The sequence below is a fragment of the Microcaecilia unicolor genome, chromosome 1 (genome assembly GCF_901765095.1).
Source record: "Microcaecilia unicolor chromosome 1, aMicUni1.1, whole genome shotgun sequence".
Classification (NCBI taxonomy): domain Eukaryota; kingdom Metazoa; phylum Chordata; class Amphibia; order Gymnophiona; family Siphonopidae; genus Microcaecilia; species Microcaecilia unicolor.
The window spans coordinates 592,747,328-592,775,072 of record NC_044031.1 but is presented as its reverse complement, the minus strand read 5'-3'; the positions used below and the strand labels follow the sequence as shown (position 1 = coordinate 592,775,072).

Sequence of the window (27,745 nt, the reverse complement as noted above, 5' to 3'; positions counted from 1 at the left end):
GGGTCTGTGATGGGACTGCTACTTTTAAACATATTTATAAATGATCTAGAGATGGGAGTAACTAGTGAGGTAATTAAATTTGCTGACGACACAAAGTTATTCAAAGTTGTAGATTGTGAAAAATTACAAGAGAACCTTACGAGACTGGGCGTCTAAATAGCAGATGACATTTAATGTGAGCAAGTGCAAAAAATGCATGTGGGAAAGAGGAACCCGAATTATAGCTATGTAATGCGAGGTTCCAAGTTAGGAGTCACCGACCAAGAAAGGGATCTAGGTGTCGTCGTTGATACGTTGAAACCCTCTGCTCAATGTGGTGCTAAGAAAGCAAATATAATGTTAGGTATTATTAGGAAAGGAATGGAAAAGAAAAATGAGGATGTTAAAATGCCTTTGCATCGCTCCACGGTGCAACCGCACCTCGAATACTGTGTTCAATTCTGGTCGCTGCATCTCAAAAAAAGATATAGTGGAATTAGAAAAGGTACAGAAAAGGGCAACAAAAATGATAAAGGGAATGGGACGACTTCCCTATGAGGAAAGGCTGATGCGGCTAGGGCTCTTCAGCTTGGAGAAAAGACGGCTAAGGGGAGATATGATAGAGGCCTATAAAATAATGAGTGGAGCGGAACGGGTAGACATGAATTGTTTGATTACTTTTTCCAAAAATACTAGGACTAGGGGGCATGCGATGAAGCTACAAAGTAGTAAATTTAAAACAAATCAGAGAAAATGTTTCTTCACTCAACGTGTAATTAAACTCTGGAATTCATTGCCAGAGAATGTGGTAAAGGCGGCTAGCTTAGTGGGGTTTAAAAAAAGGTTTGAGCGGCTTCCTAAAGGAAAAGTCCATAGACCATTATTAAAATGACTTGGGGAAAGTCCACTGTTTATTTCTGGGATAAGCAGCATAAAATGCATTAAACTTTTTTGGGATCTAGCCAGGTATTTGTGACCTGGATTGGCCACTGTTGGAAACAGGATGCTGGGCTTGATCGACCTTTGGTCTGTCCCAGTGTGGCAATACTTACGTACTTATAAGGATGAGCCCATGTTTCATCGGCTATCATGATCTTGTGAAGAAATTCTTTACCTTTATTCTTGTTTCAGGATAACAATTGCTGACAGATTTCCAATTAAGTCAGAATGCAAGGATCCTCATCTTGAACAAACTTTTCAATATCCAAGAATATCAATAATGTAACCTACATGTTCTTGTGAAATGCCAAGTAGGTCAGCAATTTCTCTTTGATAGATCCTCCAATTGTATTTAACAGGTTCATCAACCTCTCATGTGAAACTTGTCCATTGCGGTCACAAATCATCCACTTCGTTTTTGATCAAACAAATCAGCCCTTCTAGGTTCACGATCATTACATTTTTTGGCCCGGCAATGCACAGTACTTACATCAACACAGACATCACAATAAACAACCTACAGTCAAATTCTATCATGGTACATTGCCGAAATCACAGAGTGTTCATTGTATGCTTCCATTTCACAAACAGCCTTATCTCACTTCTCTCCAGCTGAGGTTAAGGAAGAGATTTCAAAGACAGCACATAAATGCTCCCATCTGTTGATGAATTATGGAGCTGGAGGAATTACGTTTCATTCAACCCTTGTACAATGTAACAAATGGGGAATCACATGCATTATTTATTTATTAGGATTTATTTACTGACTATTTGAAGGAACACTCAAGGCGGTGTACAGTAAGAACAAATCAAACATGAGCAATAGACAATATACAGCAGTAAATATATTCAAATAACAATACAAAGTATGGCATAGTATTGTCATCAATTATACAAAAAAGTTAGAATAATAAACATTAGAATGAGAAAAAGTGTCCACTTACCCTTTGTACAAATCCATGTATCCATAAGTGGGGGATTTGGAGGGAAGAGATACTGTAAAGTCTGTCTTGTTTGGAAGCTAGTAACTGTTGAGCCATGGCTATGAGGCATATGAACGAGTAGCATTGTGTGCATATTTGTATCTACACTGAGTGTAGATAGAGGTGGGTTGAAAGTACCTCTTGCCATATGGGCAATCTTTCTTTCCCCCTCATAACCTCATCCCATCTCCCTCTCCTCTATTCCCCCTTGTCCATCCTTAATCCTCCTTTCACTTTAATCTTCCTACCACAGCTTTACACTTCTTTTCCTCTTGGGCAGCCACTGCAGTCACAACCGTGGTTCTTCTTTCTTCTGCTGGGAAGGAGGGGGCAGGTCCTTGCCAACAAACAATGTAGCACTTTAGCCATGGCTCGCTCTTCTTATGCCACAAGGCTTGGGATCTCTAAGACACATTTTAAAAATATGTCACTGTCACAGCCTAGCTGCTCCTTCTTATGCCTATTAGTATGGATTGACGAAAACAAATTGCCAGGTTCTTCTTAATAGGCACTATCCCTTCAGTGAAACATGTTTAAAAATTGGATAGACAAATAATGGGACAATAAATTTAAACATATTGAAGAGGGCCAAGACTACATTCTCAAATCTTATCACTCTGATTTTTAAGATATCTACAATGAACACACAAGATGAATTTCCTTTTCATTCAGGTTCTTAAAAGATTTCTAACCAGGCCTAAATCTATCCTATACAATAATTTAAAAAACCCAAACAAAAAAAAAAAAAAAAACCCAACAACAAATACCCCCCCCCCCCCCCCAAAAAAAAAAACAAAAAAAACAAAAAAAAAAAAAACCCACCAACCCTATTCCTCTCAGTAGCTGAGCTGCTTGGTACTAAAACTGTTTTCTTTTTTTCTGTTGACTTTTAACCAGCTTTTTTTTCCCCCTTGGCTACCTTCTTATACTAAAGATATTCTGTTGACTCTGAAACAGTCTACCTCTTGTGCCAGCCTGACTGTTTAACAGAGTTGTTTCAGTTTTAAATTCTATGCTACAGTTCCTTTCTGCTGTGTAAGTCGAAAGGTGAGATTTAAAGTGATTGCCATTGTACCTAGGCCAAGAAAAAAAAAAAACTTGTCAGATCTATTCAAGTCTCTTTCCCTCCAGCCTCTTCCATTCTTTCTTCTTCAGCTCTTCTTTCCCCAGTTTCAATCCCAAAACTCATTTTGGTTCTCCCCTTCTTCCCATGTTCCACCCCATTGCATTCATTCCTTCCTTCCTTTTTTCTCTCAATCCCACTACTGGCTCACACTCTCTCACTGGTGCAAGTTCTACCCCCTCCTGCTTTCCCAGACTCAAAGCCTTTAACCCACCACCCTCTTTCTTTCATCAGATTCCTGACCCAGAACCTGCAGTCCTGGCTGCCCTGCTCTTCCTTCTCCTTTGCTGACTGCAGCTGTAGCTGCTGCCTACCAGGCCTGCATGATCACAATGGATCATTACTACACTTTCTCCCATAACAGATGCCTGCCCTTTTTGCTCCCATTTGATCATGGCCACAGCTATACTGCTTCGGTTTATGTGGGAACAGCTTCCTACCAGTCCTGCATAATTGCACAGCTGTTGGTCTTACTGCTCTGACACCAATCATAGCTGCATCCTCTTGCCCTCCTGTCTGACCCAGGTAAATTCTGTACCAAATTCTAAAATCTCTTTGAAAGAGAAATTCTGTAAAATTCTACACTGTGCAGTTTCTCCACAACTAACCTGTGGCCCAGTTATTTAAATAGTTTTGCAAAAGAAAGAGCAGCATGGCTGACTCAGCCATTCATCCTCCTAAGCTAGAGAAAATAAATAGCAACTGTATCTGGGTACTTTTTCAAGATGTCATAATTTGACAGCATAAAGAAGAACCCAACTAATGCCTCTCATATTCATTGTGGACTGTCACAAAGGACCAGGTATAATGACATCAGTCCTAGTTGATATGTTAACGGACACCATGACCAGGTACAAAAAAATTGAACTGGGTGTCAAGTATTGTAGAAAACAAGTGGGGAAAAAAAAGTATGCAGAGTATGGCTCATGAATCATTTCCAACCCCTCTGCATGTGAATGTGTGTGTGGGGGGTGGGGAAGTTGTTAGGTATGTGTATATACCAGGGGTGTAGCCAGATGGCCAATTTTGGGTGGGCCTGAGCCTAAGGTGGGTGGGCATGGAATTCATCCCCCCCCCCCCCCCCCCCCCCCCCCCCCCCGTTTGCTCCTCTCTCCAACCCTCCCTGCCCACAAACCCCAAATATTAAATACTTGAACTGGCAGGGATCCCCAAACCCTGCCAGCTGAAGATTTCCTCCTCCTCCTCAAGCAGCCAGCACTCTTCCAAATGGCAGCCAGCAGCACTTGCTTCAAATTGATGCTGCTGCCGGCAGGCAGTGCACGCTCAGTGCTTTTGCATGTGCTAAAAAATTAGCATGTGCAGAAGGGCCAGTCTCAGCCTCAGTTCAAGGCAAGTGCTGCTGGCTGACATTTGGAAGAGTGGGGACTGCACAAGGACAGAAAATCTTCAGCTGGCAAGATTTGAGGATCCCCACCAGCCACTGCAAGAGTGTCACAATTTTGGGTGGGCCTGAGTCCAAGGTGAGTGGGCCCCAGCCCACCCGTGGCTACGCCACTGGTATATACATGTTTCTTTATATCTGTGCATGTGTAATTGTGTATTGCTATGCATCTCTGATCAGGAGACGAAGGGAAAAAGTTGCAATTAATATAGCAAGTGACGGCAGATATAGACCTGAATGGTCCATCCATCCAGTCTGCCCAACCGTCATGTTCATTCTCAATCCAAGATTAAAGTCAACAGTGAACGTGATATATACTTGACCATGGTCTTTCTTTGTTGTTTCTGGGACATAGACCATAGAAATCCGCCCCTTAATCGCTATGTCACAATAAATTGGTATATGTATACTGCAACTGCTGGACTGCTTCTCCTATAGAAATTTATTGGGACTTTTTGGGGGGAAGGGTTTCAAGGGATAGGGAATTATTTACATTAATTGTGTGCATTTACAGTATCTGCATCTGTGTGTGTATATATCACTCTTCTACGTTGTGTATATGCTGAGCATATATTTTAGCAGGGTGTGGAAGGCACTTGTGGGGCAGTAAGTTTTAGGAGTCAGTGCATGTAGAAATAGTTGTGGAGAACCTGTTTTGGAGGTGGAGATATTTGTGGAATGGGGAGCAATTGTACGAATAGTTTTGGGGTTTGGGGCAGTTTGTAGAGTGTTGTCAGCTGCAGGTAGTATAGTTGTTGGGATGACAGGGCAGATGTGGGGGGGTGTAGCTTTTGAGAATGGACCAAGTTGCAAGGGGCAGGTTTTGGGTCTGGGGCAGTTGGGAGGAGCTAATTCTTTGGAATGGAACAGTTTGTAGGGTGGTGCGGCAGCTGTGGGAGGGGGTAGTATGTAGGTGTGAGGGCAGTATGGGGATTTAGAAGCACAGGGAATCTCACGTTTTAAACTGCCTTGCCCTGTTCTCTAACTGCTATATTTCACACTAAGTTTCTGTGCTACAGAAAAATGGAACTGCTTTTCCCACTGAAATGCATTGGACCATTTATCAGGGGGCTTATTACTCTGTAACACCCAGTATCACAATGTCCATTTTCCAAATCAATGTGTCTTTTTAAAAGGTTTTCCCACATGCCAAGTTTTATCCCATTCTGTTAGATTTTCAGAGAACTATTTTGCGCTCAGACATTCTTGACCCCTTCTGTGTAATGTTATACTATGAACTTTACTTTGACTACCTATAATATCTTTCTACTGTTCACATTTGTATCATGATTTTTAAGTCACTGCCATGTGTGATGATATAAATTCCAAGTCCTTTGTGTGAAAGTTACCAATTTGCTGTAAGAAAACTACTTTGATAATCTTGTAGTAAAAATCCTGTCCTTTGTTGCATATCATTTACAACTTTAAATTTGCTATTTACTTCATTATTTCAAAATTTATTTAATAATTTAATAAAAAGACCAAAAGTAGTGGGTTATAAAATTTAAGACTGTACAGAGAGGATTAAAACAACAACAAAACACTAAACAACAATAAAACTCACTCAAAAATCCATCCCCTCCCTCCCCCTTCCCCACAATAATTCAAGACTTTACATCTCTACTCCTGGGAGAATTCTGCTCCAATGTAAAATTTGTGCACAGTTCTTCATCTTTTCACTAGTCAGGATATCTCCTCAATCCCTCTTCGCCTTCCCCACACAGAGCATGCAGCAAGGGGTGGTGGTGATTGGCTGTACCCTGGACTGTGACTACTCCTTCTCCTGTCATCCAGAGCTTGACTTTTCATTTGATCTGAGTAGCTATATGAAGGCCAGCCCAATTTAAATGAATAATCTAGCCTACGACAGCAGAAGACATTTACCTTCGTATTCATGATCATCAGGCAAACAGAGCTCGTGAGAGGCAATAGCGCAGGGCTAATTTAAATTAGATTTAAATGAGCTTTGCTTGTATTCTGCCCCTATTATCAGAGAACAGCACTTTGATCGTAGGGGCTGAATAGTGCCAACCCTATGCCAGCTCAGAGCTGGCATTAGGGCTAAGGATCTGCTCCGCCCCCACCACCTAATCAGTCAGGGAGCCTGGGCTGCCACTGTGTCCTGGGGATCCAATCGCACAGCCCTAGTGACACCCCCCCCCAACAGCGACACAGGGGCTGGATGTCTGACACAAGGTGGATCTACAGCATGCCAAACAAATATCCCTGGTGGTCCAGTGTGGGCTGCTAACCTAACCCCCCCCCCCCCCACCTACCCTGGTGGTCTAATGGCTCCCCCCTGGTAACTGCGCGATGGAGGAGTACCACACTCCCTCCTCTTCCAGTGCCGCCTTCAAAATGGTGGCACCCAGCCCTGCCCAGTGCATCCTGGGATGTGCTGGGCAGGTATTCCCTACCATATAAAGGAATGCTCAGGCACAATCCTCCTGCACTTTTACCCTATGATCACAGATAATAGCATGCCTAAATCTGCATGCTATTACTTCTGATCATAGTTGGGTTATTGCCCCATGCTGTTCCAGCGCTAATTTTAAAGCGCTGTTTGGAACAGCGCTGGGCTTCTGCATCGGGGCCTGAGATAGGCATCATGGGGAAAGGGGGACCCACTGAAGACAGAGCTTGCTGGGGCAAGCTAGGTTATGTGGCTTCAGAGAGGAGGGAAGAATGAGAGGTAGAGAAAAATATAAGATAGAAGTACGGGGGTTTGGGGGGGTGGACCTTGGGTCACCCATGATTGGGGGTTTGGAGGAGCAGAGAAGACTAGGGGTTAGAGAAAGAGAACTGTGCTAGGAAGGAGAGAGAGCTGGGGAGGGTGGAATTTGAGAAGTGAAAAGGCAGGGCAAGAAATCAGGCTTTCTGAATGGGTAAGTCAGCACAAAAATGATAAAGTATGCAGATTTTTCAACATTTTTGCACAGAGTTTACAAGTTTTTGCACAGAATGCCTCCAAGAGTATAACTCATCATATCTTAGACTAAAGGCTACAGTCAAAAACAGACATAGCAAAGCTTTGTATCCCCTTTTACCACATTTGCCACATTGAGGTTATATTCCATCTAAAGAAAAACCTACTTTCTCCACTGAGATCAACGGAGAGAATAGCTCTTGGAAACTGGTATGAAGTGTTTTTCACTGTAAACATGTTTCGTAGCATCAAGGAGCTGCTGGAGGATTTTGTCACAGGAGATGTGCACCTCTCCAAAAATTCCATTGAACTCTCCTCAAAATCTGAATATTCTAAAATAAAATAGAACACTATAAAGTTATTAAAAGACAAGAAAACAAATACGTGCATTTTTGATAGAACAACATTTAACTACTGGTCTCAAATGATCTCTCTAGAAACCTGTCTCAAAATATCCTTTGCTGAAATTTTTTATTTACATCACTTAGAGCAAAAATATTTTAGTAAGCACAAGAAATGACTGAACAAACAAACAAAAAATCCCTCTTGCACTATGGAGGGGCATAATTGAATGGGGTGCGGATGGCTCCGTAAAGGGGTGGTGAAACCCGTATTATCGAAACAAGATGGGCGGCCATCTTTCATTTCAATAATACGGTCGGGGACGCCCAAATCTCAACATTTAGGTCGACCTTAGAGATGGTCGACATAAATGTTGAGATGGTCATCCCCGGTTTTCGGCGATAATGGAAACCGAGGACACCCATCTCAAAAATGACCAAATCCAACTCATTTGGTCATGGGAGGAGCCAGCATTCGTAGTGCACTGGTCCCCCTGAAATGCCAGAACACCAACCGGGCACCCTAGGGGGGCACTGCAATGGACTAACTGATGCACTAATTGAACAGAAAAAGCCCTTCCCTTACCGATTCGGAAAGGAATGGGCATGCATGAAGGAAATCGCATGCAAATGAGCTGCTCGCTGTTAGCTCATTTGCACACGATTTCCTTCCTAAGGAGGGGAAGCTAGTGCAGAGCAACCAAGCCTAGGCTCTGATTCTCCTATAAAGGAAAGAACCAAACAGGAACTTCTCTGACCTTTTACACTGTACTGCCAAGTGCAAACACTAATGCAAACATAGGAATATTTTTTTTTTACACTTGGAAGCTTATATTAGCATGGCAAGATGTTGGCATTTTTGTACTGTGAAGTGGGATTTCATACAACAGGCAGCAAAAAATGCTGAGGTGAATTCAGTGACAGTGCTGGTACAGTACTGAATTTGAATGCACAGAAATACAGGTTAATAAATACAAAGCAAATATATACGCTGATACCTTTTTACTGAAACTTAAGACACTTTAATCAACTTACAAGTTTTGTATTATGTCTCTTAAAAAACAGAGAGAAAAACTGAAGTTGAATAAACAAAGTTGAACTCAAATAAAGGCAGATTACAGCAACAGTTAAGATCAAGAAACAGGATATTCTCACTGAAGATTTGCCATCTGTATTGTATAGAACAGTGTAAATGAGCACAAAATACAGAGATTATAACTGCTGTTTCTACAAACTATAATAATTTTTAACCTGTTTTAGTGATGTTCAATTTTTATTTCATGACATTTATATCTAGATAAGGGAAGCGTTCAAATAAATTAAAAAGCTATCAAATAACTAAGGAAACAAAATCTTTTGTCCTCCACCTTTTAAGGCACTGCCTATCCAACTAGAACAGCTTTAGACCAGCATTTATTTTTAATAAACTTTTTCTATTGCTTTAGCATTTGCTATTGTTTTGGGTGAGCTAAAGTCTGTATAATGGATTAGATAGGAATACCTCATCTCCTGTTTTCTTCAACCTCCTTGTCTGACATTTCCCCTTGCTTCCCTGCCACCCCCCCCCCCCCCCTCTCTGGGTCTCCCTTACTTCCATCCCCCCTCTGAAATCTCACTCTTGCTTCCCTTGATGACCCCTCTTATCTTGACCATGTATTTTATGGGCTGAAAAAAGTGTGTGTGTGTGACTTGCCATCCATCCCCTTTCTTTCTTTTTTTTTTTTTAATAGGCTGAAAAAAAAAGGCTGTGTACCTCCCACACCCCTTCTCACCTTTTTTTTTTTTTTTTTTTTAATTTATGGTCTGGAAAAAATAAGATTGTGTGTGTGCTTCTCTCTCCCCTTTTTTATTTTATGGGCTGCAAAAGAAGGCTGTGTGTGTGCATCCCCACCCCTTCCCTTTTTAAATTTTATTTTATAGGCTGCAAAGGAGTGTATGTCTCTTTCCCCTCCCCCCATTTTTTTTGCTGCACGGGATAAAAACACTGTCCATTGATTTGTATTCTGTTGCCCCCCCCCCCCCCCCGGACCTGGGCTCCTCCCTGTTTTCCTGCTGCATGGGCTAGCAAAACTGTCCATCTGCCTTCTGTAACCCCCCCCCCCCCCCCCACACACACACACAAGATAATTTACCAATGTAGCCATGGCTCTGATATCATGAGACTCACAAGAGTCAGCCCAGCCTGGACATGTGAAGAAGATGCAATCTGCTAGCCAACTGGAGATTGTATGTCTGTTTATGGCTACTCCCATCCTGGTTGGGTCTAATGTATGCAGTACACTTTTGCTAGGATGGAGACCTGGTTTTGGGAAAAGTGGTGGCAGAACAACTGACTGGTTAAGACAGAACTCTGACACCACCTTAGGAAAAAATGTGGGTGCATGTGAAGAACTACCTTATTATGAGAAAACTTAGTGTGAGGTGGATCAGTTACTAGGGCCTGAAGCTCACTGACTCTGCGAGCTGAAGTGATCACCTCCAAAAATACAACTTACCAGGTCAGATACTTCAGATGACAGGAGTCAATCAGATCAAAAGGAGTTTTCATCAGCTGGGTGAGAACAACGTTGAGATCCCATAACACAATGGTACGTTTGATGGAGGGAGGCTTTACCAATAGCAAACCTTTCATAAAACAAACTACAGGCTGTACAGAAATGGGCTTACCTCCTACACAGAGATGGTAAGCATTGATTGCATTGTGATAAACCCTTACAATGTTGGTTTTCATACCAGAATCAGAGAGGTGCAAGAGGTATTCAAGCAGTTTTTTGTAGGGCAAGTAAGCGGATCTAGGGCCTTACGCTCATACCAGACAGCAGAAGACCTCTTCCACTTGAAAGAATAACAACTCTTAGTGAAGCCAGTAAGATTCTGGAGACACCTTCAGGCAGATTCAAGAATACAAATTTTATGCTCTCAACATCCAGGCCATGAGGGCCAAGGACTGGAGGTTCGGATGCAGAAGGGATCCTTTGTTCTGTGTGTTGAGGGTCAGAAAACACTCCAAGATTTTTTTGAGGGCAAATCCAGAAGAGGAGGAAACCTGATCTGCCTCAGCCAATAAAGGGCGACTAGAATCATAGCCCCCTGATTTTGCTTGAGTTTCAGCAAAGTATTTTCTATGAGAGATATTGGAGGAGAAAGGCATCTGATGCTAGTCTGCCGTGTGACCTGAGCCTGGAACAGAATTGGGGAACTTTGTTGTTGAGTTGAGTGGTAAAAAGGATCCACCGAGGGAGTGCCTCACTCTCAGAAGAACGGCTTTGAGCAAGCTGAATGCTGCCATTACAGAGAGTAAGTTGGTCCATTTACCCTCATGAAGCTATTTTGCTAAACATGCTGGCCACCATCGGCTGGACCCTTTATCTTTAAGACTGCGTTTAAACATAAGTTAAGTACTGCACTTCTTTTTTTTTAATCTGAAAGTTTGAAAAGTAATTATTAAATTCTGAAATAAGGTTTTTAAGCGTATGATGTGATTTACCCTTTCTTGTTTGGAGATTTAATTTCATCTCTTATGGGGTCCTGAAGCTTTTGCCCTCTTATACTGTATGAAGAAGTGAGTGGTATAGCAGCAGATGTCGCTAGGAACACTCCCTCAATGAAGGTGCAGGTTAACCACCTTATAGCAGGTGGCACTAAGAGGGCGCAGTTTAGCTGCCTGAAAGCAGGTGGAGCTTAATTGCCAAAGCAGGTCCTGAGTCAGAAGGGTGGGGCTCAGAGGGAAGGAAGGTTAAATGCCCTGAGTCAGTGAGAGAGAGGGAGACCCGAAACAGAGGTTTTCCAAGAGAAAGCGAGTGGGAACCTGAGTTCAGAGAACTCCCAGAAACCTATGATTGTCAGCAGGTCAAGCTTCAGTGAGGTAGGAGAACTTTCCTTGAACTTCACAGTTAAGAAGTGACTGTATATTTACCCTTTGACGCCTGGATGGTGAATAAGACCGAAAATACTATAATGCCTTTGTATCGCTCCACGGTGCATCCGTTCCTTGAGCATTGCGTTCAGTTCTGGTTGCCGTATCTCAAAAAAGATATAGCGGAATTGGAAAAGGTTCAAAGAAGAGCTACTAAAATGATAAAGGGGATGGAACTCCTCTTGTATGAAGAAAGGCTAAAGAGGTTAGGGCTCTTCAGCTTGGAAAAGAGATGGCTAAGGGGAGATATGATTGAGGTGTACAAAATCCTGAGTGGTGTAGAACGAGTAGAAGTAAATCGATTTTTTTACTCGTTTCAAAAGTACAAAAACTAGGGGACACTAGTGGAAGTTACATGAAAATACTTTTAAAACAAATAGGAGGAAATATTTTTTCACTCAATGAATAGTTAAGCTCTCAAACTCTTTGCTGGAGGAGGTGGTAACAGTAGTTAGCGTATCTGGGTTTTAAAAAAGGTTTGGACAAATTCCTGGAGGAAAAGTCCATAGTCTTCTATTGAGAGAGACATGGGAAGTAACTGCTTGCCCTGGGATTTGTAGTATGGAGTGTTGCCATGATTTGGGTTTCTGCCAGGTACTTGTGACTTGGCTTGGCCACTGTTTGCAAAACAGGATACTGGGCTAGATGGACCATTGGTTTGACCCTGTGTGGCTACTCTTATGTTCTGATGATACTGGTAGTGGTGTTTCCCTACACAGAATCTGATATACTTCCTTTAACTGGCAAGTATCAATATATGGGTATAGGCATCTTTCATGTCCAGAGAGCATAGCCAATCTTTTTCCTGAATCATGGGAAGGAGAGTGCCCACTGAAGGCATCCTGAACTTTTTTTGACCAGGAATATATTCAGGAGCCCTTAGATCTGGGATGGGACAGTATCCCCCCCTTTTCTTGGGCACAAGGAAGTACCTGGAATAGAATCTCTTCCCTTCTTCCCTTGGTGGCACAGGTTTGACCACATTGGTCTGTAGAAAGGTGGAGATTTCCTCTACAAGTATCTGCTTGTGTGGAGAACTGAGGTAAGATGCTCTCAGTAGGCAATTTGGTGGTCGTTGACATCAATGAAGTGCGTAACTGAGACAGACTATTTGAAGAACTCAGTCAAGGTTACAAGGGGCCAACTATGATGGAAAAAAACTAAAATTAAGACAATTGGGGATGGTTACATGGACTGCAGTTATGTGGCGTTTTATTGATGATTTTTTTTTTAATTTAAGAGGGGGAATGAAGCTGCATTACTTGCTTTTATTAATGAGTTGAATTCGTGACATTCTACAAATTCATTTGAAGCTTACTGGCATTTATTTATATCATTTATACCCCACAATTTCCCACCGCAGGCAGGCTCAATGTGGCTTACAACATGTAAGTAACAAACAGGCAAGTACAATAAATGGAGAGGGATACGTGGGACGGAAAGGATAGGGATAGGAGAAAGTAGGTAAGTCCACAAGATCACTAGAGGGGCCGGAGTCCAAGAATCATAGAGGCAAGGCGGGATCGTTAGGGTAAGCTTGCCCAAACAGGTAGGTCTTGAGACACTTCCTGAAAATCAGATGATCTTGAACTGTTTTTACAGATGTGGGCAATGCATTCCACAAATGAGTACTGATGTAGGAAAAGGTGGAAGCATATGTGGTTTTATACTTGAGTCCAGAACACACATGGTAATGGAGGCGGTTTAAGTAAGAAAGAGCAGTTCTAAGTGAATTCCTTGGTGGTAAGTTGACAAGGGCATCCATATATGCTGGAGCTGCTCCGTAGAGTATCTTATGGACTAGGGTACAAATTTTAAAAGTTATTCGCTCCTGTACAGGGAGCCAGTGTAGCTTCTCACGAAGTGGTCTGGAACAGGTGAACTTTGACGCTCCGTAGATAAGTTGAGCTGCCATGTTTTGGGCAGTTTGTAGCTTTTTGAGAAGCAGGCCTGTGCACTCTGTGTATATGCCATTGCAGTAATCGAGTCGGCTTAAGACTAGCGATCTGACTAAATTGCAAAATACCCCTCTCGGAAAATAAGGCTTCAATTGTTTTAGCTTCCAGAGAGAAGAATATTTTCTTGGTGGTTGAGGCGGTATGATCCAACAGTGTTAAGTTCCGGTCCACAATGACTCCTAGTATTCGTAGACTTTCAGAGATGGGCAAGGTGAGGCCTGGTACGTTTAAGGTAGTGGGTATGTATTTGTTAAAGGGAGAGGTAAGAATAAGGCAATGAGTTTTTTCTGTATTAAGCTTTAATTTGAAGAAGTTAGCCAAAGTGATGATGGTGTTTATCCCATGGCTGATTTCATTAGTGATTTCGGTGAAGTTTGTCCGAAAAGGGATGTAAATAGTGACGTCATCTGCATAGATAAATGGGTGAAGACCAAGCTTTGAAAGGGCTGTGGCCAGGGGAATCAGCATTACGTTGAAGAGTGTAGGGGAAAGCGGCGATCCTTGGGGCATACCACAGACCGGGTACCATGGAGGGGATAACCATGAGTTGGACTTTACTTGGTAGGTCCTGGTGGTTAAGAAACCTTTCAGCCATGCTAGAACATGTCCACCGACTCTAAAGTAGTCGAGGAGTCTTAACAGGATGGTGTGGTCCACCATGTCAAAAGCACTTGACAAGTCAAATTGTAGTAGAAGAATGCTTTTCCCAAATGCTATTTCTTGCTTGAAGTTTGATAAAAGTGTGACGAGCACAGTTTCAGTGCTGTGAAGGGTACGAAATCCCGACTGCGATTCATGGAATATGGAGAACCTATCCAGATACTCAGTGAGCTGTTTGTTCACCATGCTCTCCATTTTTGTCTAGGATGCTAAGTTTTCACACATGACTATATAAAACCAGGAGATGATAAAGATTTAACAGCTACTCTGTAAATAAAGTATAACTGCAAATGAAAATTAGTCTGGTGGCTGTTATTTTTTCCTTTTAAGGATCTCATGTTTTTTTCAGCTGCGTTTCAAGCCCTAACCAGCCTTGACTGACCACTGTTTCACAAAAGTAAAAAGTAAAAGTGTATTCCTTGTTGTGATAATTAACTAAAGGAAAAAGTCTTTCTATATTTGTCATTTCCATAAAATATAGAAAAATCAACGTGTCATCCTACCCTCCAGTTTAAGGATCACAAGCGTCCATGTACAAACTCCCATGTTTCTGTACCAAATGCACCTGATACATACCATGCTGTTTGGATTTCTTCTTCTTCTTCTTTTTCTTTTTCTGTTTGGACTTAAAGTGATCTTTGTCCCTTTTTTCCTTCCGTTCTTTATCCTTTTCTTTCCTTTTACCTAAGAGACATTTTCACGTTAAAAATGCCAATTACCAACAAAAATTACTATTTAGTAAACAGTAGTTAAATGTGTTAAACTGCACAAAGACAGTGGCTTTCAACACAATGATTCTATAGTACTTTGGCATTGGGTTACTAGAGACCAAATCCGAATACTAATCCAATTAACACAACACATAGGTAAGTACTGAATTAAAGAATAGCTTTTGACACCATGGATGACTACTGGTGAGATCATTTCTTTTGGTTGGCTAATGTAATTCTCTCTTGGGCTTTCAACTCAGTCAGGACCCACATGAAACCTAATTTCAGCCAGGATGACTTAGGATAGGGTCAGGGATCACATGCAAAAATATCATGTACTTTAACACAATTATCTGGGTATTTCTATTTTCTTTTATTTCATGACTTGATTGACTCGTAGTTCCCAAAATAAGATCACAACAGTTGACAACAAAATATGTACACTGCTCTATAGCTTAAGTATCTTGCAAAAAACTGTCTGAGTAAGAGTTCTAAGGTTTGCTTCGTTTTAAAAGCTGACAAGTGTTGCCTGCTATCAAGCAATGCAGGTGGGGGGAGGGGGCTTCCTCTCTTCTCAGGGTTCAGAAAGCAGCCTCCAGTTAAACCAATGCGACAGCCCTGCATTTCTTAACTCTCACTCAGAGTGCAAAGGATTTAGTAGGCTCTAATTTGACAGCTAAATTAAGTAACTGCTTGATAGCTAAGTAACTCACCATTATATGGAAACAATTAAGATACTTACTATGGTGGTCTGAAAAGAGAGACTACGCTGTTTTTATTATTACAAACCATTTTCCAGGTTTAAATAACTTTGAAATATTTAACAATAAAATGGCAAGATCAAAGTTTTCTTAATGTATTTCTTTTAGAAGATCTTATACAAATTAAAATTTACAATATTGAACACATTATAGTGGCATCCATCCAGCTCAGAACTATTACAAATTGGTACACTTATGATCTGCAGCCTGACCATAAAGTCAGCTTGCATTTACATTTATCACTGTCTCAACACTTTAAAAAACTACAGGCCAAGCCAGATGGTATACATAAAATCATGATTGCAACTGGAAATATGTTTAATGAGAAAGTGGTACGGCCATGACCAAAAGCAGCAATCACGGAAATCAGAGTACTACGGGTCTTGCTCGACTCCTCTCTCACCTTTTCTTCCCATATCAACCAACTATGGAAGAAAACTCTGCTCAGAATGAGACAGCTATGTCTAGTCAGATCATTCTTTGACCAAAAAAGCCTTTGCACTGTTAGTCCTACCACACCTAGATTATTGTAATATCCTATTTCTTGGTATTAAGTGTCAATACAAAAAAAAAATGGGAAATTATACAGAACACTGCCACTAGACTAATATTCAAACTGAACAGATATACTAGTGTCTCATCATATCTCATCAAACTTAGTGATAACCTCCACACTAGAAGATGGGAGAAAAGCAAAATACTTTGCTAATCCCGGTATTCTCAGATAGTCCAACATCTTTGTCAGAACATTGAAGTACTGCACATTCAAAGGGAAAAGTTATTTTCAAAATTACCTAGGCCTGAGTATTCCATTTCTAAATGGAAATATACTTTGTGCTGATTAACAAGGTACATTTTAATATTAGAACAGACGGAGGAGGTTCAAAGAGTGCTTGTTATTCATACCAAGTGACGATGAGCTTTTCTCTTCCAATTTCACTTTTTTCTCAGTTTTCATTACTCCTGTAGACATAAATTACAGTTTAAAAAAATTCTTCACAGAACATTAACTTATTTCCTTGTCTACAAAATACTATAACAGATGACAGCTCTTTTCGCCATACTACTCAATTTCATTCAACAGAGAAACATTATTCAGGTTCTTCAAGAATGTCATCATACTCCTTTACTTAATGCCCAAGATTAAAAAAGCAGAAAAAGAACATTAGACTACAAAATAACAGAGGCAACATAGTAAAATGCTTCTGTTAATCATAAAAGATTTTTAAAATTCCGAATCCAGGGACAGGCAACACAAAGTACTTCAAGACAGTCAGGCTTTCAGGATGATGAATATGCATGAGGTGCATTTTCAACAATGTGTGTAAACGTTTCTTATGCCTAGTTAGTTGAAACCTGACCAACTTGTGGCAATGAGGACAGGAATTCACTACTCAAGATTCAAAGTGACAATTCCATATATCATTTTTTCATTTGTTATTGAGAATCCTTCAGTTTTCTGTATGAAAAGCTATAAATACAGCTTTATTACGATTAGTAAAATAATTAAAAAGTGCATATCAAATTGCAACCAACAATTGCATAATAATTCCTATTAAAACTAATGCTGCTCATGAGCCCAGATTCAAAGCAATGTAATAGTCCAAATTGGAATTCTTGAAATCCTGGGTATATAAATTATTGGTGTTCAAGAATAGTTGATAAATTTGTGTCTACCCATATAACATCCTGATGTGAACGTTGCCCCCACCATTTTACTGCAGGTGAAAATGCGCATATTGTTTCATAGCACATGCATTTTTTTTTACCCACGTTAAAAACTGGGCAAGCTGAGATAGGGCAAAGGAAAATATGCACAATGACTGTGCCTAATTCAGGCATGTACCTTGTAGCCACAGTATGTACATGACCCAGATTCTGCAGGAAGTTTCCCTTTTTTCTCTTTGAAAATGAGTTTGCAGGTCTGACCTGCAACCTTCATGTGCAGTTAACTTCTTTCCTCTTCAAGGGACAGATTGTTTTAGGGAATTTAATGATCCCTCTCATGAATTTTGACAGTTGACAAGTTGAGACAAAGCTTTTTACTAATTAACTATAACTTGAAACTGATTCAAAGCCAAAGAAGTGAGGTAAAATGAGATTTTATACTTAACAAATATTTTAAATCATTAACTATAGAGACAGATATGTTGTGTACCTGTGGATAAGCACTTTCAGAAAGCTTTCTATAGGACAAACTGAAAAATTCCAAAGGGCAGGGGTTTTATAAACCAGGACTGCTGAAAGAGGTCAAATGTGTGTGGGGGGGGGGGGGGGGGGGGGTGCAGAGAAGGGTCTTAAAATCAGAGGTAATTTATTGAAACTTTCTAGGATAACTACTACTGTAATTTTAGCGACATGCTAACAGCAGTGTTAGTGGCTAACAGTTAGTGACATTTGTAGCTGTCAGTAGTCACTAGTGGACACGTGGTTTAGGAGCTGATGTGAGGGTTTCATTATCAGTTAAAAGGGTATGGGAACCAAAAGAACTCCAGCCTGCCATAGGGAAAGGACAGCTGTACATTTTGGGTTTATAAAAGGGGATTCATACACTGTATAACCTTTCAGAAGCAACAATTTCACAATTCAAAAGCAGATAATTTAGGGACCTTTTACTAAAGCTTAGAACGTGCTAACAAGGACTTAGCGTACACTAAATGATAAATCCATTTTCTACCTATGGGCTTCTTAGCATTTAGCATGCACTAATTCTGTTCCCCTTAATGATTCAGACAACTGGATTCATCTAAAGCTGATTATGCAGAAATGATTACATAAAATACTGTAGCAGAAGAGCAAATGGGTTTTCACACCGCACTCTTTCTCCAGAAGTAAAAGATATATAATTAGATGATGCCCCATCTTTACTATTAGTTGGGGTTAAACAAATAACTGAATTAACAACAGAACCTAACAGCTACTTATGTTAACTTACACAGCATTGGAATTAGAATTTACATATTCGTAGTTCATTGGTATACAGATTTTTTTCAAATTGGAAAAGTGGACTGTTGAGAAAATACTCATATGAAAACTGAAGTCAACTGTATGAATTCATTTAATATTTACTGTTTGGTGTAATGACTGTGTGGTTATTAGGATCTAGATCCAGACTAAAAATCTCACCTGTATTTTGCCCTAGAGCAACTAATTACATCCAAATTGACTTGGGGGTAATTTTATAAAGCATTTCTGAGCATGAAACATATTGGGTCTGAATTTATACGAGAATGCCTATGTAAGAAGTCCAAAAATGGGTTATTTGAAGCCTATTTTACATAGGCAGGAACAAGGATGCCTATGTGCATTTATATGGGCACCAAGATCTAGCCCTAATAGTACACAATGCTCATGCACACATTTACATCTGCTATGAAGCATATATGTGTATGTACTTGAACTATTAGATTGTAAGCTCTTTGAGCAGGGACTGTCTTTCTTCTATGTTGGTGCAGCGCTGCGTATGCCTTGTAGCGCTATAGAAATGCTAAATAGTAGTAGTAGTAATATTTCATAAATTATGAGTATACTGCAAAATAAGACCAAGAATATTATAATGCCTCTATATCGCTCCATGGTGCAATCTCACTGAGTACTGCGTTCAGTTCTGGTAAAGATAAAGCAGAATTAGAAAAGGTTCAAAGAAGAGCGACCAAAATGATAAAGGGGATGGAACTCCTCCCATATAAGGAAAGGCTAAAGAGGTTAGGGCTCTTCAGCTTGGAAAAGAGATGGCTGAGAGGAGATATGATTAAGATCTATAACATCCTAAGAGGTATAGAATGGGTAAAAGTGATCGCTTTTTCACTCTTTCCAAAAGTATAAAGACCAGGGGACACTCAATGAAATTACGTGGAGATATTTTTTAAACAAATAGGAGAAAATATTATTTCAATCAAAGAATCGTTAAATTCTGGAACTTGTTGCCAGAGGATGTGATAATGGTGGTTAGCGTATCTGGGTTTAAACAAGGTTTGGACAAGTTCCTGGAGGAAAATTCCATATAGACTGTTATTGAGATGGACATAGGGGAAGCCCTTACATTGGAAACATGGAATGTTGCTACTATCTGGGTTTCTGCCAGGTACCTGTGACCTGAATTGGCCACTAACTGGAAGCAGGATGCTGGGATAGATGGACCATTGATTATTGGCTATTCTTATGTTCCATGGAATGCCTACTTGGGGCATGTGTATATACTGAAGGGCAATTTTATAAGAGGCCTTTTCTGTCTGCAAAAAGTCCTTTACATATGGAAAATCCTTATAAAATTGTCCCTTTGTAATGCAGGGATCAACCTTTATCAACTGCCCATGGCATAAACACCTAAACTTATACACATATATCCTGTATATAGATCAGTTTGCCCAACCTAGGGGTGGGATTTAATCAGGGTTTTCACTAATGTTCATTTTGCATGACATAGACCACATGAAAATGTATATGTATATGCATATTTCTATTTTTGTTTTACTAAAATCTACTTAGGGCATCTTTTACAAATGTGCGCTAGCATTTTTTAGCGCACACTAATGATCAGCGTGTGCTAAACGCTAGAGATGCCCATAGGAATATATGGGTGTCTCTAGCGTTTAGTGCACACATATTTAACACACACGCTAAAAATGCTAGCGTGCCTTTGTAAATGGACCCCTCAGAGCATTTGATAGTGAGAGCAATGTAAAATCATTATTTGAGAAAAGATGAAAGTGAATTTTTAGAATTTTTATTATCAGTACTGTAACAGTATTGACAAGTTGACTTTTTAAATTTATGCTGTCAATAAAATGTTGAATTTTATCATATTCTAAACATACTCTATTCTCTTTGCACAATCATATTGTATACTACAAAAAGCTCTACTGAAAGGCTAGGTTATCATATTCCCAGTTCTACTGCATTCTATTATACAAGTTTTGACAATAGGCTTACTATGAAACCAAGATTTAGCTCCTGAGAACTGCTTCATAATAAGGCTGATATAGTAACACTACCTTAAATATTAGAAATAAACGTATTGCAGTTTACCACCTTCTGAATGTTTGTCCTTCTCAATCATCTTCTTTAACAATTTTTCCTGCAGATTCTCAAAGCTTTTCTCCTTTCCTGGTACAAAGAACTGTATCTCTGTACCCTCTGAACTCATCGAAGCTGAGGACCTCCTCTTCTTATTTCCTTTGGGACACCTTAGACTATTGGTCAAAGGCATTTCCAGATGTATGTCATGTACATGGGATGAGGGTACTGTAAACATTAACACAAACATACTAGGCACTGGACTTTAGTCAAATAGCACTACAAGCAAAAGTTGGCATATAACTAATGGTAGAATGCTTTCCCTAAAAAGGCACTTCAATCTCTACTGGGTTGGGTCAATTCCTGTGTGCCCTGAAAATTTATAAACAGTTTCCACAGTGGAGAAAATTCCGTTGTGTATTTACATGATCATACAACTTTAGTTCCAACTACATTAATCAAAAACTAGAGACTCGCCACATGCCTTCCTCTTCATGTTTTATATTCTTTCCCTTCTCCTCCCCCTTCCAGATTCTTCTGCATCTTCCCTAGGCCCCTGTATACTTCCTTGTTTAGGCCACAGCAGTGACAAAAGAAATTACTGCATTCCATTTTTCCCCAAAGCTGCTGCCTCTCCAATGTACAGTGAAAAAGCAGTTAACAGGAACCAATGGCATATGCAGTGTTAAAATGGAAAACTACAGAGAAGTTAGTTATCTTTGATATCAATCAGGATGGGCCCTCTATGCCATGATGTGTCCTCCTAGTCACCCAAGGGCTTAAGTGTGGCAGGAAAAGTACAATATAGTGTAACAGACACATACCTCACTCCCCCTCAAGCTCTGATGTCAACAATTACTAGTGGCCACTGGCATCCCAGAATCAAGGAATTTCACTTCTAAACTTGGAGAGCCCAGAGCAAGGCAAGTACAACAAAAAATGTGAACCCTTTTCTTCAGATTTTTAAAGCAATATTTATATAAAATTTTTTTGAAAGTTTCTATTATTTCATTCCCATCATAAATTCACAAAAATAAAGATTCTACTTTATTGTTTAGTAAACCAAACACGTATGTATCACAGTGGAAAATATAACGAATGCATATAGTATAAACAGCCCAGATGAGGCAGATGAAAAATTGTAATAATTTAAAAAAAGTTAATAAAATCATACATGATGATAAAATTGTAAGAAATAAAATGCATTAGGTCAAAAAGGAAGATCAGAGAATAGTATCAATAAAGGAAACAGCTCTGACTGCCATTAAATCCAAGTCATTCTTTTCCATCATAGTTTCTAGATCAGGAACTCTCTCCCATATTGTGAGCACTAGTATACATAACTTTCTAGATGTTTGCTTCCCCTCTCCCATTCCCCCATGTTTAATGTTTTAGTTACGCCAGGGCTTTGCCCATCTATCCCTCTTCAGTAGACTAAACAGTCTGTTCTGAAATATGCTTCTCCCCTTCTCAAAATCTTGTTTGCTACTACTCTATCCAGAATTCACTCATATAGTTAGTTGCAAGATTCAATTCAGTTTGTCCACTAGTGTGTTGCCCTTTCCTATCAGATACATGACCATGTTCCAAATCCCAGCAATCTCCCTTTTACAAAATATTTTCTTAGTTTCATTCAGAATTTACAGTTTACCCAGCACGTTCTTGGTCCTTTCCACTTGGCAGGACATACTATTAATACGACAGCTCCATCCAATCCTTTGCCATCATAACTACTTAAAAAAATCTGATTACATTTTTCTACCTTTATTACAAAACTTGATTTCCACATCCCTACAATTAGGTATTGTGCTCAAAGGTTGGAAATTATCTTATATTCAGGACCAGATTAAAAGATATAAAGAAAGGAACAGCAAACATCTCTCATCATCATCCACTTACCAATTTGCCCTTTTATTTCAAAATTAGCAGAGAAAATAGTAGCAGATCAGCTTTTGAATTTCAATACTCAATAACTCTATTCATCCTTATCAAACTGGGTTCTGTACGAATCACAATACCGAGGCCACTTTATTAGGTATCACAACGTTTATTCAAGCAGGCACTGACAAACAAAGTGGTAATTCTAATTTCGCTAGACTTATCAGCCATCTTTGATCTGGTAGATCATTCATTATTACTTGCTAGACTTCAGGAGATTTGAGTGCCAGAATAGCTTATCACTAGTTCCAATTATATGTTGCAGACAGGTCATATGCTGTGCTATGGAATAACTTAAGATCGCAAATCATTGCCTGTGGTGTCGGCTGCTTCTTAGCCTTTGCTTGACGCCCACCAACGAGGATGACGTTGAATCCTCACGTCGCCTTGGGGTCGGGTCCGACGATGGTCAGTCCCGGGAGACCTGCAGAGCAGGAGGCCTCGAGACAGGTGGAGACCCACTCAGTGCCTCACTGTTCCCAGCATGTCTTGACCTCTCAGCAGCCATTAACTCTGTTCCTGACATCGATGCGTCCTTCGATGTCGACAATGCCGACCTCTTTTGGACTGACCCCAAAAAGGTTTCTCGCGTTGAGCTTCTCGAGCTAGTTGGGTCCGTTTCTTCATACGAAGACAGGGCACAACGAGCTGGACTATGTTTGGGCCCAAGGCACTGAATACACCAAGAATGGGTATCTGTACCTGAAATGGTCCGGTTGCACGAGTACAACGTTTAAAGTCGCTGGGTGTTTTTGATGACATGGGAGGAAAAACAGCACTGGCGAAATCAAAGGACTCGATTGTGCCTAAGTAAAATGAGCACAAAAAAAGGGAAGAAAGCTGGTCGCATCGAAAAAAAAAAAAAGAAAACTTAAAACAGGTGACAAACCGGAACTGCGAAATAAAAGAACATTAATTTTTTTTTTTTTTCAATAAAAAAAAGAAGGGAAAAGAATACATGACAAAAAGTCGACTGAAAAAAGAAGGCTCTTTTCCCAGGCAATAATGAGGAGTACGGAATGAAGCTGCCGCACCTCGTCGCAGAAAAAATGAAACTGAGGTACTTGCTTGCGCGGCAGGTGGGAAGTCAGTCCGCACAAGCACCAGAAGGCTCTGGCAAAGTTTTTTCTATTTGCTATAGGAAATGCTGGTTCCCGGCCCGACGTGGACGTCGATTCACTTGTGAGAATAATCAGCCTGCTTGTCCTCGGAGAAACATGTCATACATCCACCACTATTTAGGATTAGCAAGTCTCAAACATATATCTGTTGTAGACCTCTTAACTAACAGACCTCAGCAGCACCACTCCGAGGTCTCAAATGTTCATTCTCTAAGTTTTATGTGCTCTCGTCATCGGTCTTAAAAATATAAGTTATATTCACTGAGTTCAAATATATAGACTTAGCATTTACCTCATGGCTTTTTCAAGGATATGCCCCTTATGTCGCAGCCATCAAGGTCTTAATTAAGAGGTCACCAACGAATATATGTGTGAGACTTGCTAATCCTAAACAGTGCTGGATGTAGGACATATTGAGAAGACAGGAGAGGAGATACAAATCATCCAGGGAGACAAGACAGCTAAGCTGGACAGCTCAAAAGGGGAGGTGAGCTGCTCAACCTGAAAGGAGAGCTGCAACACCGAGGTCAAAATAAGAGCAGAGTCCCTCAGGAGCTAAAAAAGCTAATCTACTCGGCCTGAGGTCTGTTGGTTAAGAGGTCAACAACTCACATATGTTTGAGACTTGCTAATCCTAAATAGTGCTGGATGTATGACATATTGAGAAGATAGCATCCATTGTACTGGAGAGGAAATTCGAATCATCCAGGTAGACAACAGAGCTAAGCTGGACAGCTCAAAAGGGGAGGTGAGCTGCTCACCCTGAAAACAGAGCTGCAACACCGAGGTCAAAATAAGAGCAGAGTCCCTCAGGAGCTAAAAAAGCTAATCTACGAACTGAGCCAATTAGGCTGATAAGAGAGCTATTTAGGGTGTAGAGCAAAAAAAAAAAAATTTGATTCACTTCTACTCGTTCTACAACACTCAGGACTTAATGTTACAGAAAGACGCTTCAGGCCGGGTGAGAAGCAACGCTGTTTTCAGTGAAGCGGTGAGGAAAAGGGAGAAGAAGCCGCAGAGGAGAAGAAGGCCGCTGGAGTGCTGTGCCAGGAGAGGTAAGAAGAGATACCGAAGACAGAAAGAAAGATGCGGACCACGGTGTGGGCAGGGGGCATGGGGAAAGGGAAAAAGAGGAAGCAGAAAAAGAAGACAGAGAAATATACGGACCACAGCGGGAGCGGGGTGGGGCATGGGAGAAAGATGAAACAGAAAAAAAAAAAGACAGAGAAAGATGTGGACCATGGCAGGGACCATGGGAGAAAGAGTAAACAGGAAAAAAAGAAGACAGAGAAAGATGCAGACCATGGCGTGGGCAGGGGCCATGGGACAAAGAGGAAGCAGAAAAAAAAAAAGAAGACAGAGAGAAAAATATGACCCACGGGGGGAGGGGGGTGAAGAAAGAGCAGGGAGGGGGTAGGGAAAGATGCTGGAGATAGGGGATGGAAGGATCAAAGATGGGAGATGGAGGGAAAGAAAGAAAAGGGAAACAATGGTAATCATGAATGGAAAGAAGGGAGGAGATGGTGCCCATGGAACGGAGGGGAAGGGAAAGGATGAGATAGTGTCCAGGGAGGGGAAGGAAGGAAGGGAGATGGAAGGAGATGGTGCCCATTTGGAGCACATGGCCAATCGTGAAATTAAAGGTTTTTAATTGTGATCAATCATGCAGTTAAACCTTTTAATCGATGTATAGCCCTAATCTTGAACCTTCCTTTAAGAAATTCAAGAGCAGTCTGAACACATATTTTGAAATATCATTTGGAAACCAGGACTGTGCATCTGGGTGAGGGTTGCCAATTCAGCTATTGCTCCTATTACTATGTATCTATAATTACTTCTTTTTATTATATGTTGATACAAAATTATATTGCAATTACTATTTCTTATTTTGTTGTAGTATGTTTTATGTGTAATTTTGAATTTTAATGTACATTGCCTAGATGTATCACAGGAGATACAATCCTGTTCCACCCTACTGATTTAAGGCAGAACACAGTTACCTGATTACTTGTTGAAAAAAAATTATCCTCATCTAGACAGAATGTCTCTAGAGCATATCAGATTAGTTTAGCTGTAGAAATGTATCTGATGAAGATTTTCCTGAGCAGACCTTAGGCTCTTTGGGTGGAACACCTCTACATGAATTCCCTAGCCCTGTTTAGGCACATCTGTAGTTGAGACAATTTGAGCTGGATGCATTAAAAAAAAAGACGGATGGCCAAATTTAATTGAGCAACAGATCAGAGTCCTGCAAATTCTATGTCCTGAATCTAGCTATAACACAGGGTCTATTTGGCAAGGAAGTTATATGTAGTGTTGAAATCATAAGGCCCAACAACCTCAATGGGTCTCATGCATAATGTCTGCTGACCCTCCTTTGTTTCACAACTGATACCTAAATGGAGATCCTTTACTCAGAAGAAACACTTTTGCCCAAGTCATATTTAGCAGAGCTTATATAAATTCCAATTTGAATTTGGATTTATAGATTTATTATTTGCTTTTTCCAAACCCAAACTCAAAGTGAGTTACATTCAGAAACACAAGTTCTTTCAAGCCCAAGTGGACTCACTCTAGTTGAACAATTACAATGATGAGCTCAAATGGGATTTGGTATAATTTATGATGAATACTAATAATGCCAACATCCAAACAGTGGTACTCACTATTTCTGTAGCACATTTCTGAGATATATTCTTTATCAGCTAATCATTCACATAGGAAAACATGTGTGCCCCCAATTTATGTAGAGGTGCAGCTATGATGGGTATGAACTTTGTTTGTAAAGTTGTTACAGAAGTGACAATTTCTTCTTCCTACCTAAGCTAAGGCGAAGTAATCTGCACTGCTGTTGGTCAGAAGCTCCTCAGTGTTTATGCTCTGGGCTCTGATTGAATCTGCTGGAAATCTTTAGAGTGGGAGTGTGGAAGGTACAGATCTCTATGCTGAGACCATGTTCAAAGACTGTGAGCAGTTAATTTTGTTGAACTGCCCAGCTACTACTCAGATAGTGAATAAGTGTTTTAGTTATTGATTCCTGTTTAATTTACCTGTTATTGTCTGCTAATTACATCATATTCATCCATTCACTGTTCTAACTTATGATGATAAATCAATTCATTTATTAGCTCTGTTTGTCCTGGACTGACTAAAAATCTTGGTGGTTTGTGTTTTGGGCCTGTGGGTGCTTTCTAGGAACTGTGGGACCCCTGGAAGTGTGGCCCCAGTGTCCTTAGAAACCACTGGAGAATTAAGTTGCAGGTGGGAGACTCGCCCAAAAGAAAGCGTAACCCAGCAGGTGGAATGAAGGGTATGCCAGAATAGAGCATGGGCACAGGTGGTAGTGGGATTGAGCAGAGATGGGAGAGACCCTCTAGGTGGCTGCAGGACTAGCTCCAGGTGGGTGTTAGGCGTTCTGTGACAGGAGGTTGGGAATTACAGACCTGTTAGTCTGACCTCAGTGGTTGAGTAAGCTAATGGAAACCCTTCTAAAGCAGAGGACAGCGAGGTTTCTCAAATATGGTTTCACTAGAAGCAGGTCTTGTCAGACAAATCTGATTGATTTCTTTTGACTGGGTGACCAAACAGTTGGTGGTGTACTTGGATTTTAGCAATGCCTTTGACACAGTTCCGCACAGGCAACTGATAAATAAACTGAGTATCTTCGATATGGGGCCTAAAGTGACTGACAATTAAAAACAGGTTAAATGGATGGAGATAGAGGGTAATGGTAAATTAAGTTTGCTCTGAGGAAAAGGATGTCATGAATCGTGCACCGCACTGGTCGGATCTTGGGCTGGCTCTTTTTAAGATCTTTGTGAGTGATATTGTGGAAGGACTGTTGTAAGGTTTTTCTCTTTGCAGATGATACCAAAGTCTGTAATAGGGTTGACACCCAGATGGTGTGGATAGCATGGGGAGAGATCTAGTGAAGCTTGAAGAATGGTCCAGTAAATGGCAACTAAGTTTTAA

The 27,745-nt window shown here is 40.5% G+C and overlaps 1 protein-coding gene across 3 annotated transcripts in view; it reads right to left on the bottom strand.

The window, feature by feature from the left end:
- The window catches only part of PHF20L1 (PHD finger protein 20 like 1), a 312,587-nt gene that overhangs the window by 32,824 nt on the left and 252,018 nt on the right, over nt 1-27,745 (bottom strand). For all 3 annotated transcript variants that reach the window (XM_030219345.1, XM_030219361.1, XM_030219352.1), the window contains exons 13-16: nt 20,730-20,942; nt 16,605-16,661; nt 14,804-14,911; nt 7,520-7,684 (exon numbers count right to left, since the gene is read on the bottom strand). In XM_030219345.1, coding sequence (XP_030075205.1) covers nt 7,520-7,684; nt 14,804-14,911; nt 16,605-16,661; nt 20,730-20,942 — 543 coding nt within the window. The remainder of the gene's footprint in view (nt 1-7,519; nt 7,685-14,803; nt 14,912-16,604; nt 16,662-20,729; nt 20,943-27,745) is intronic.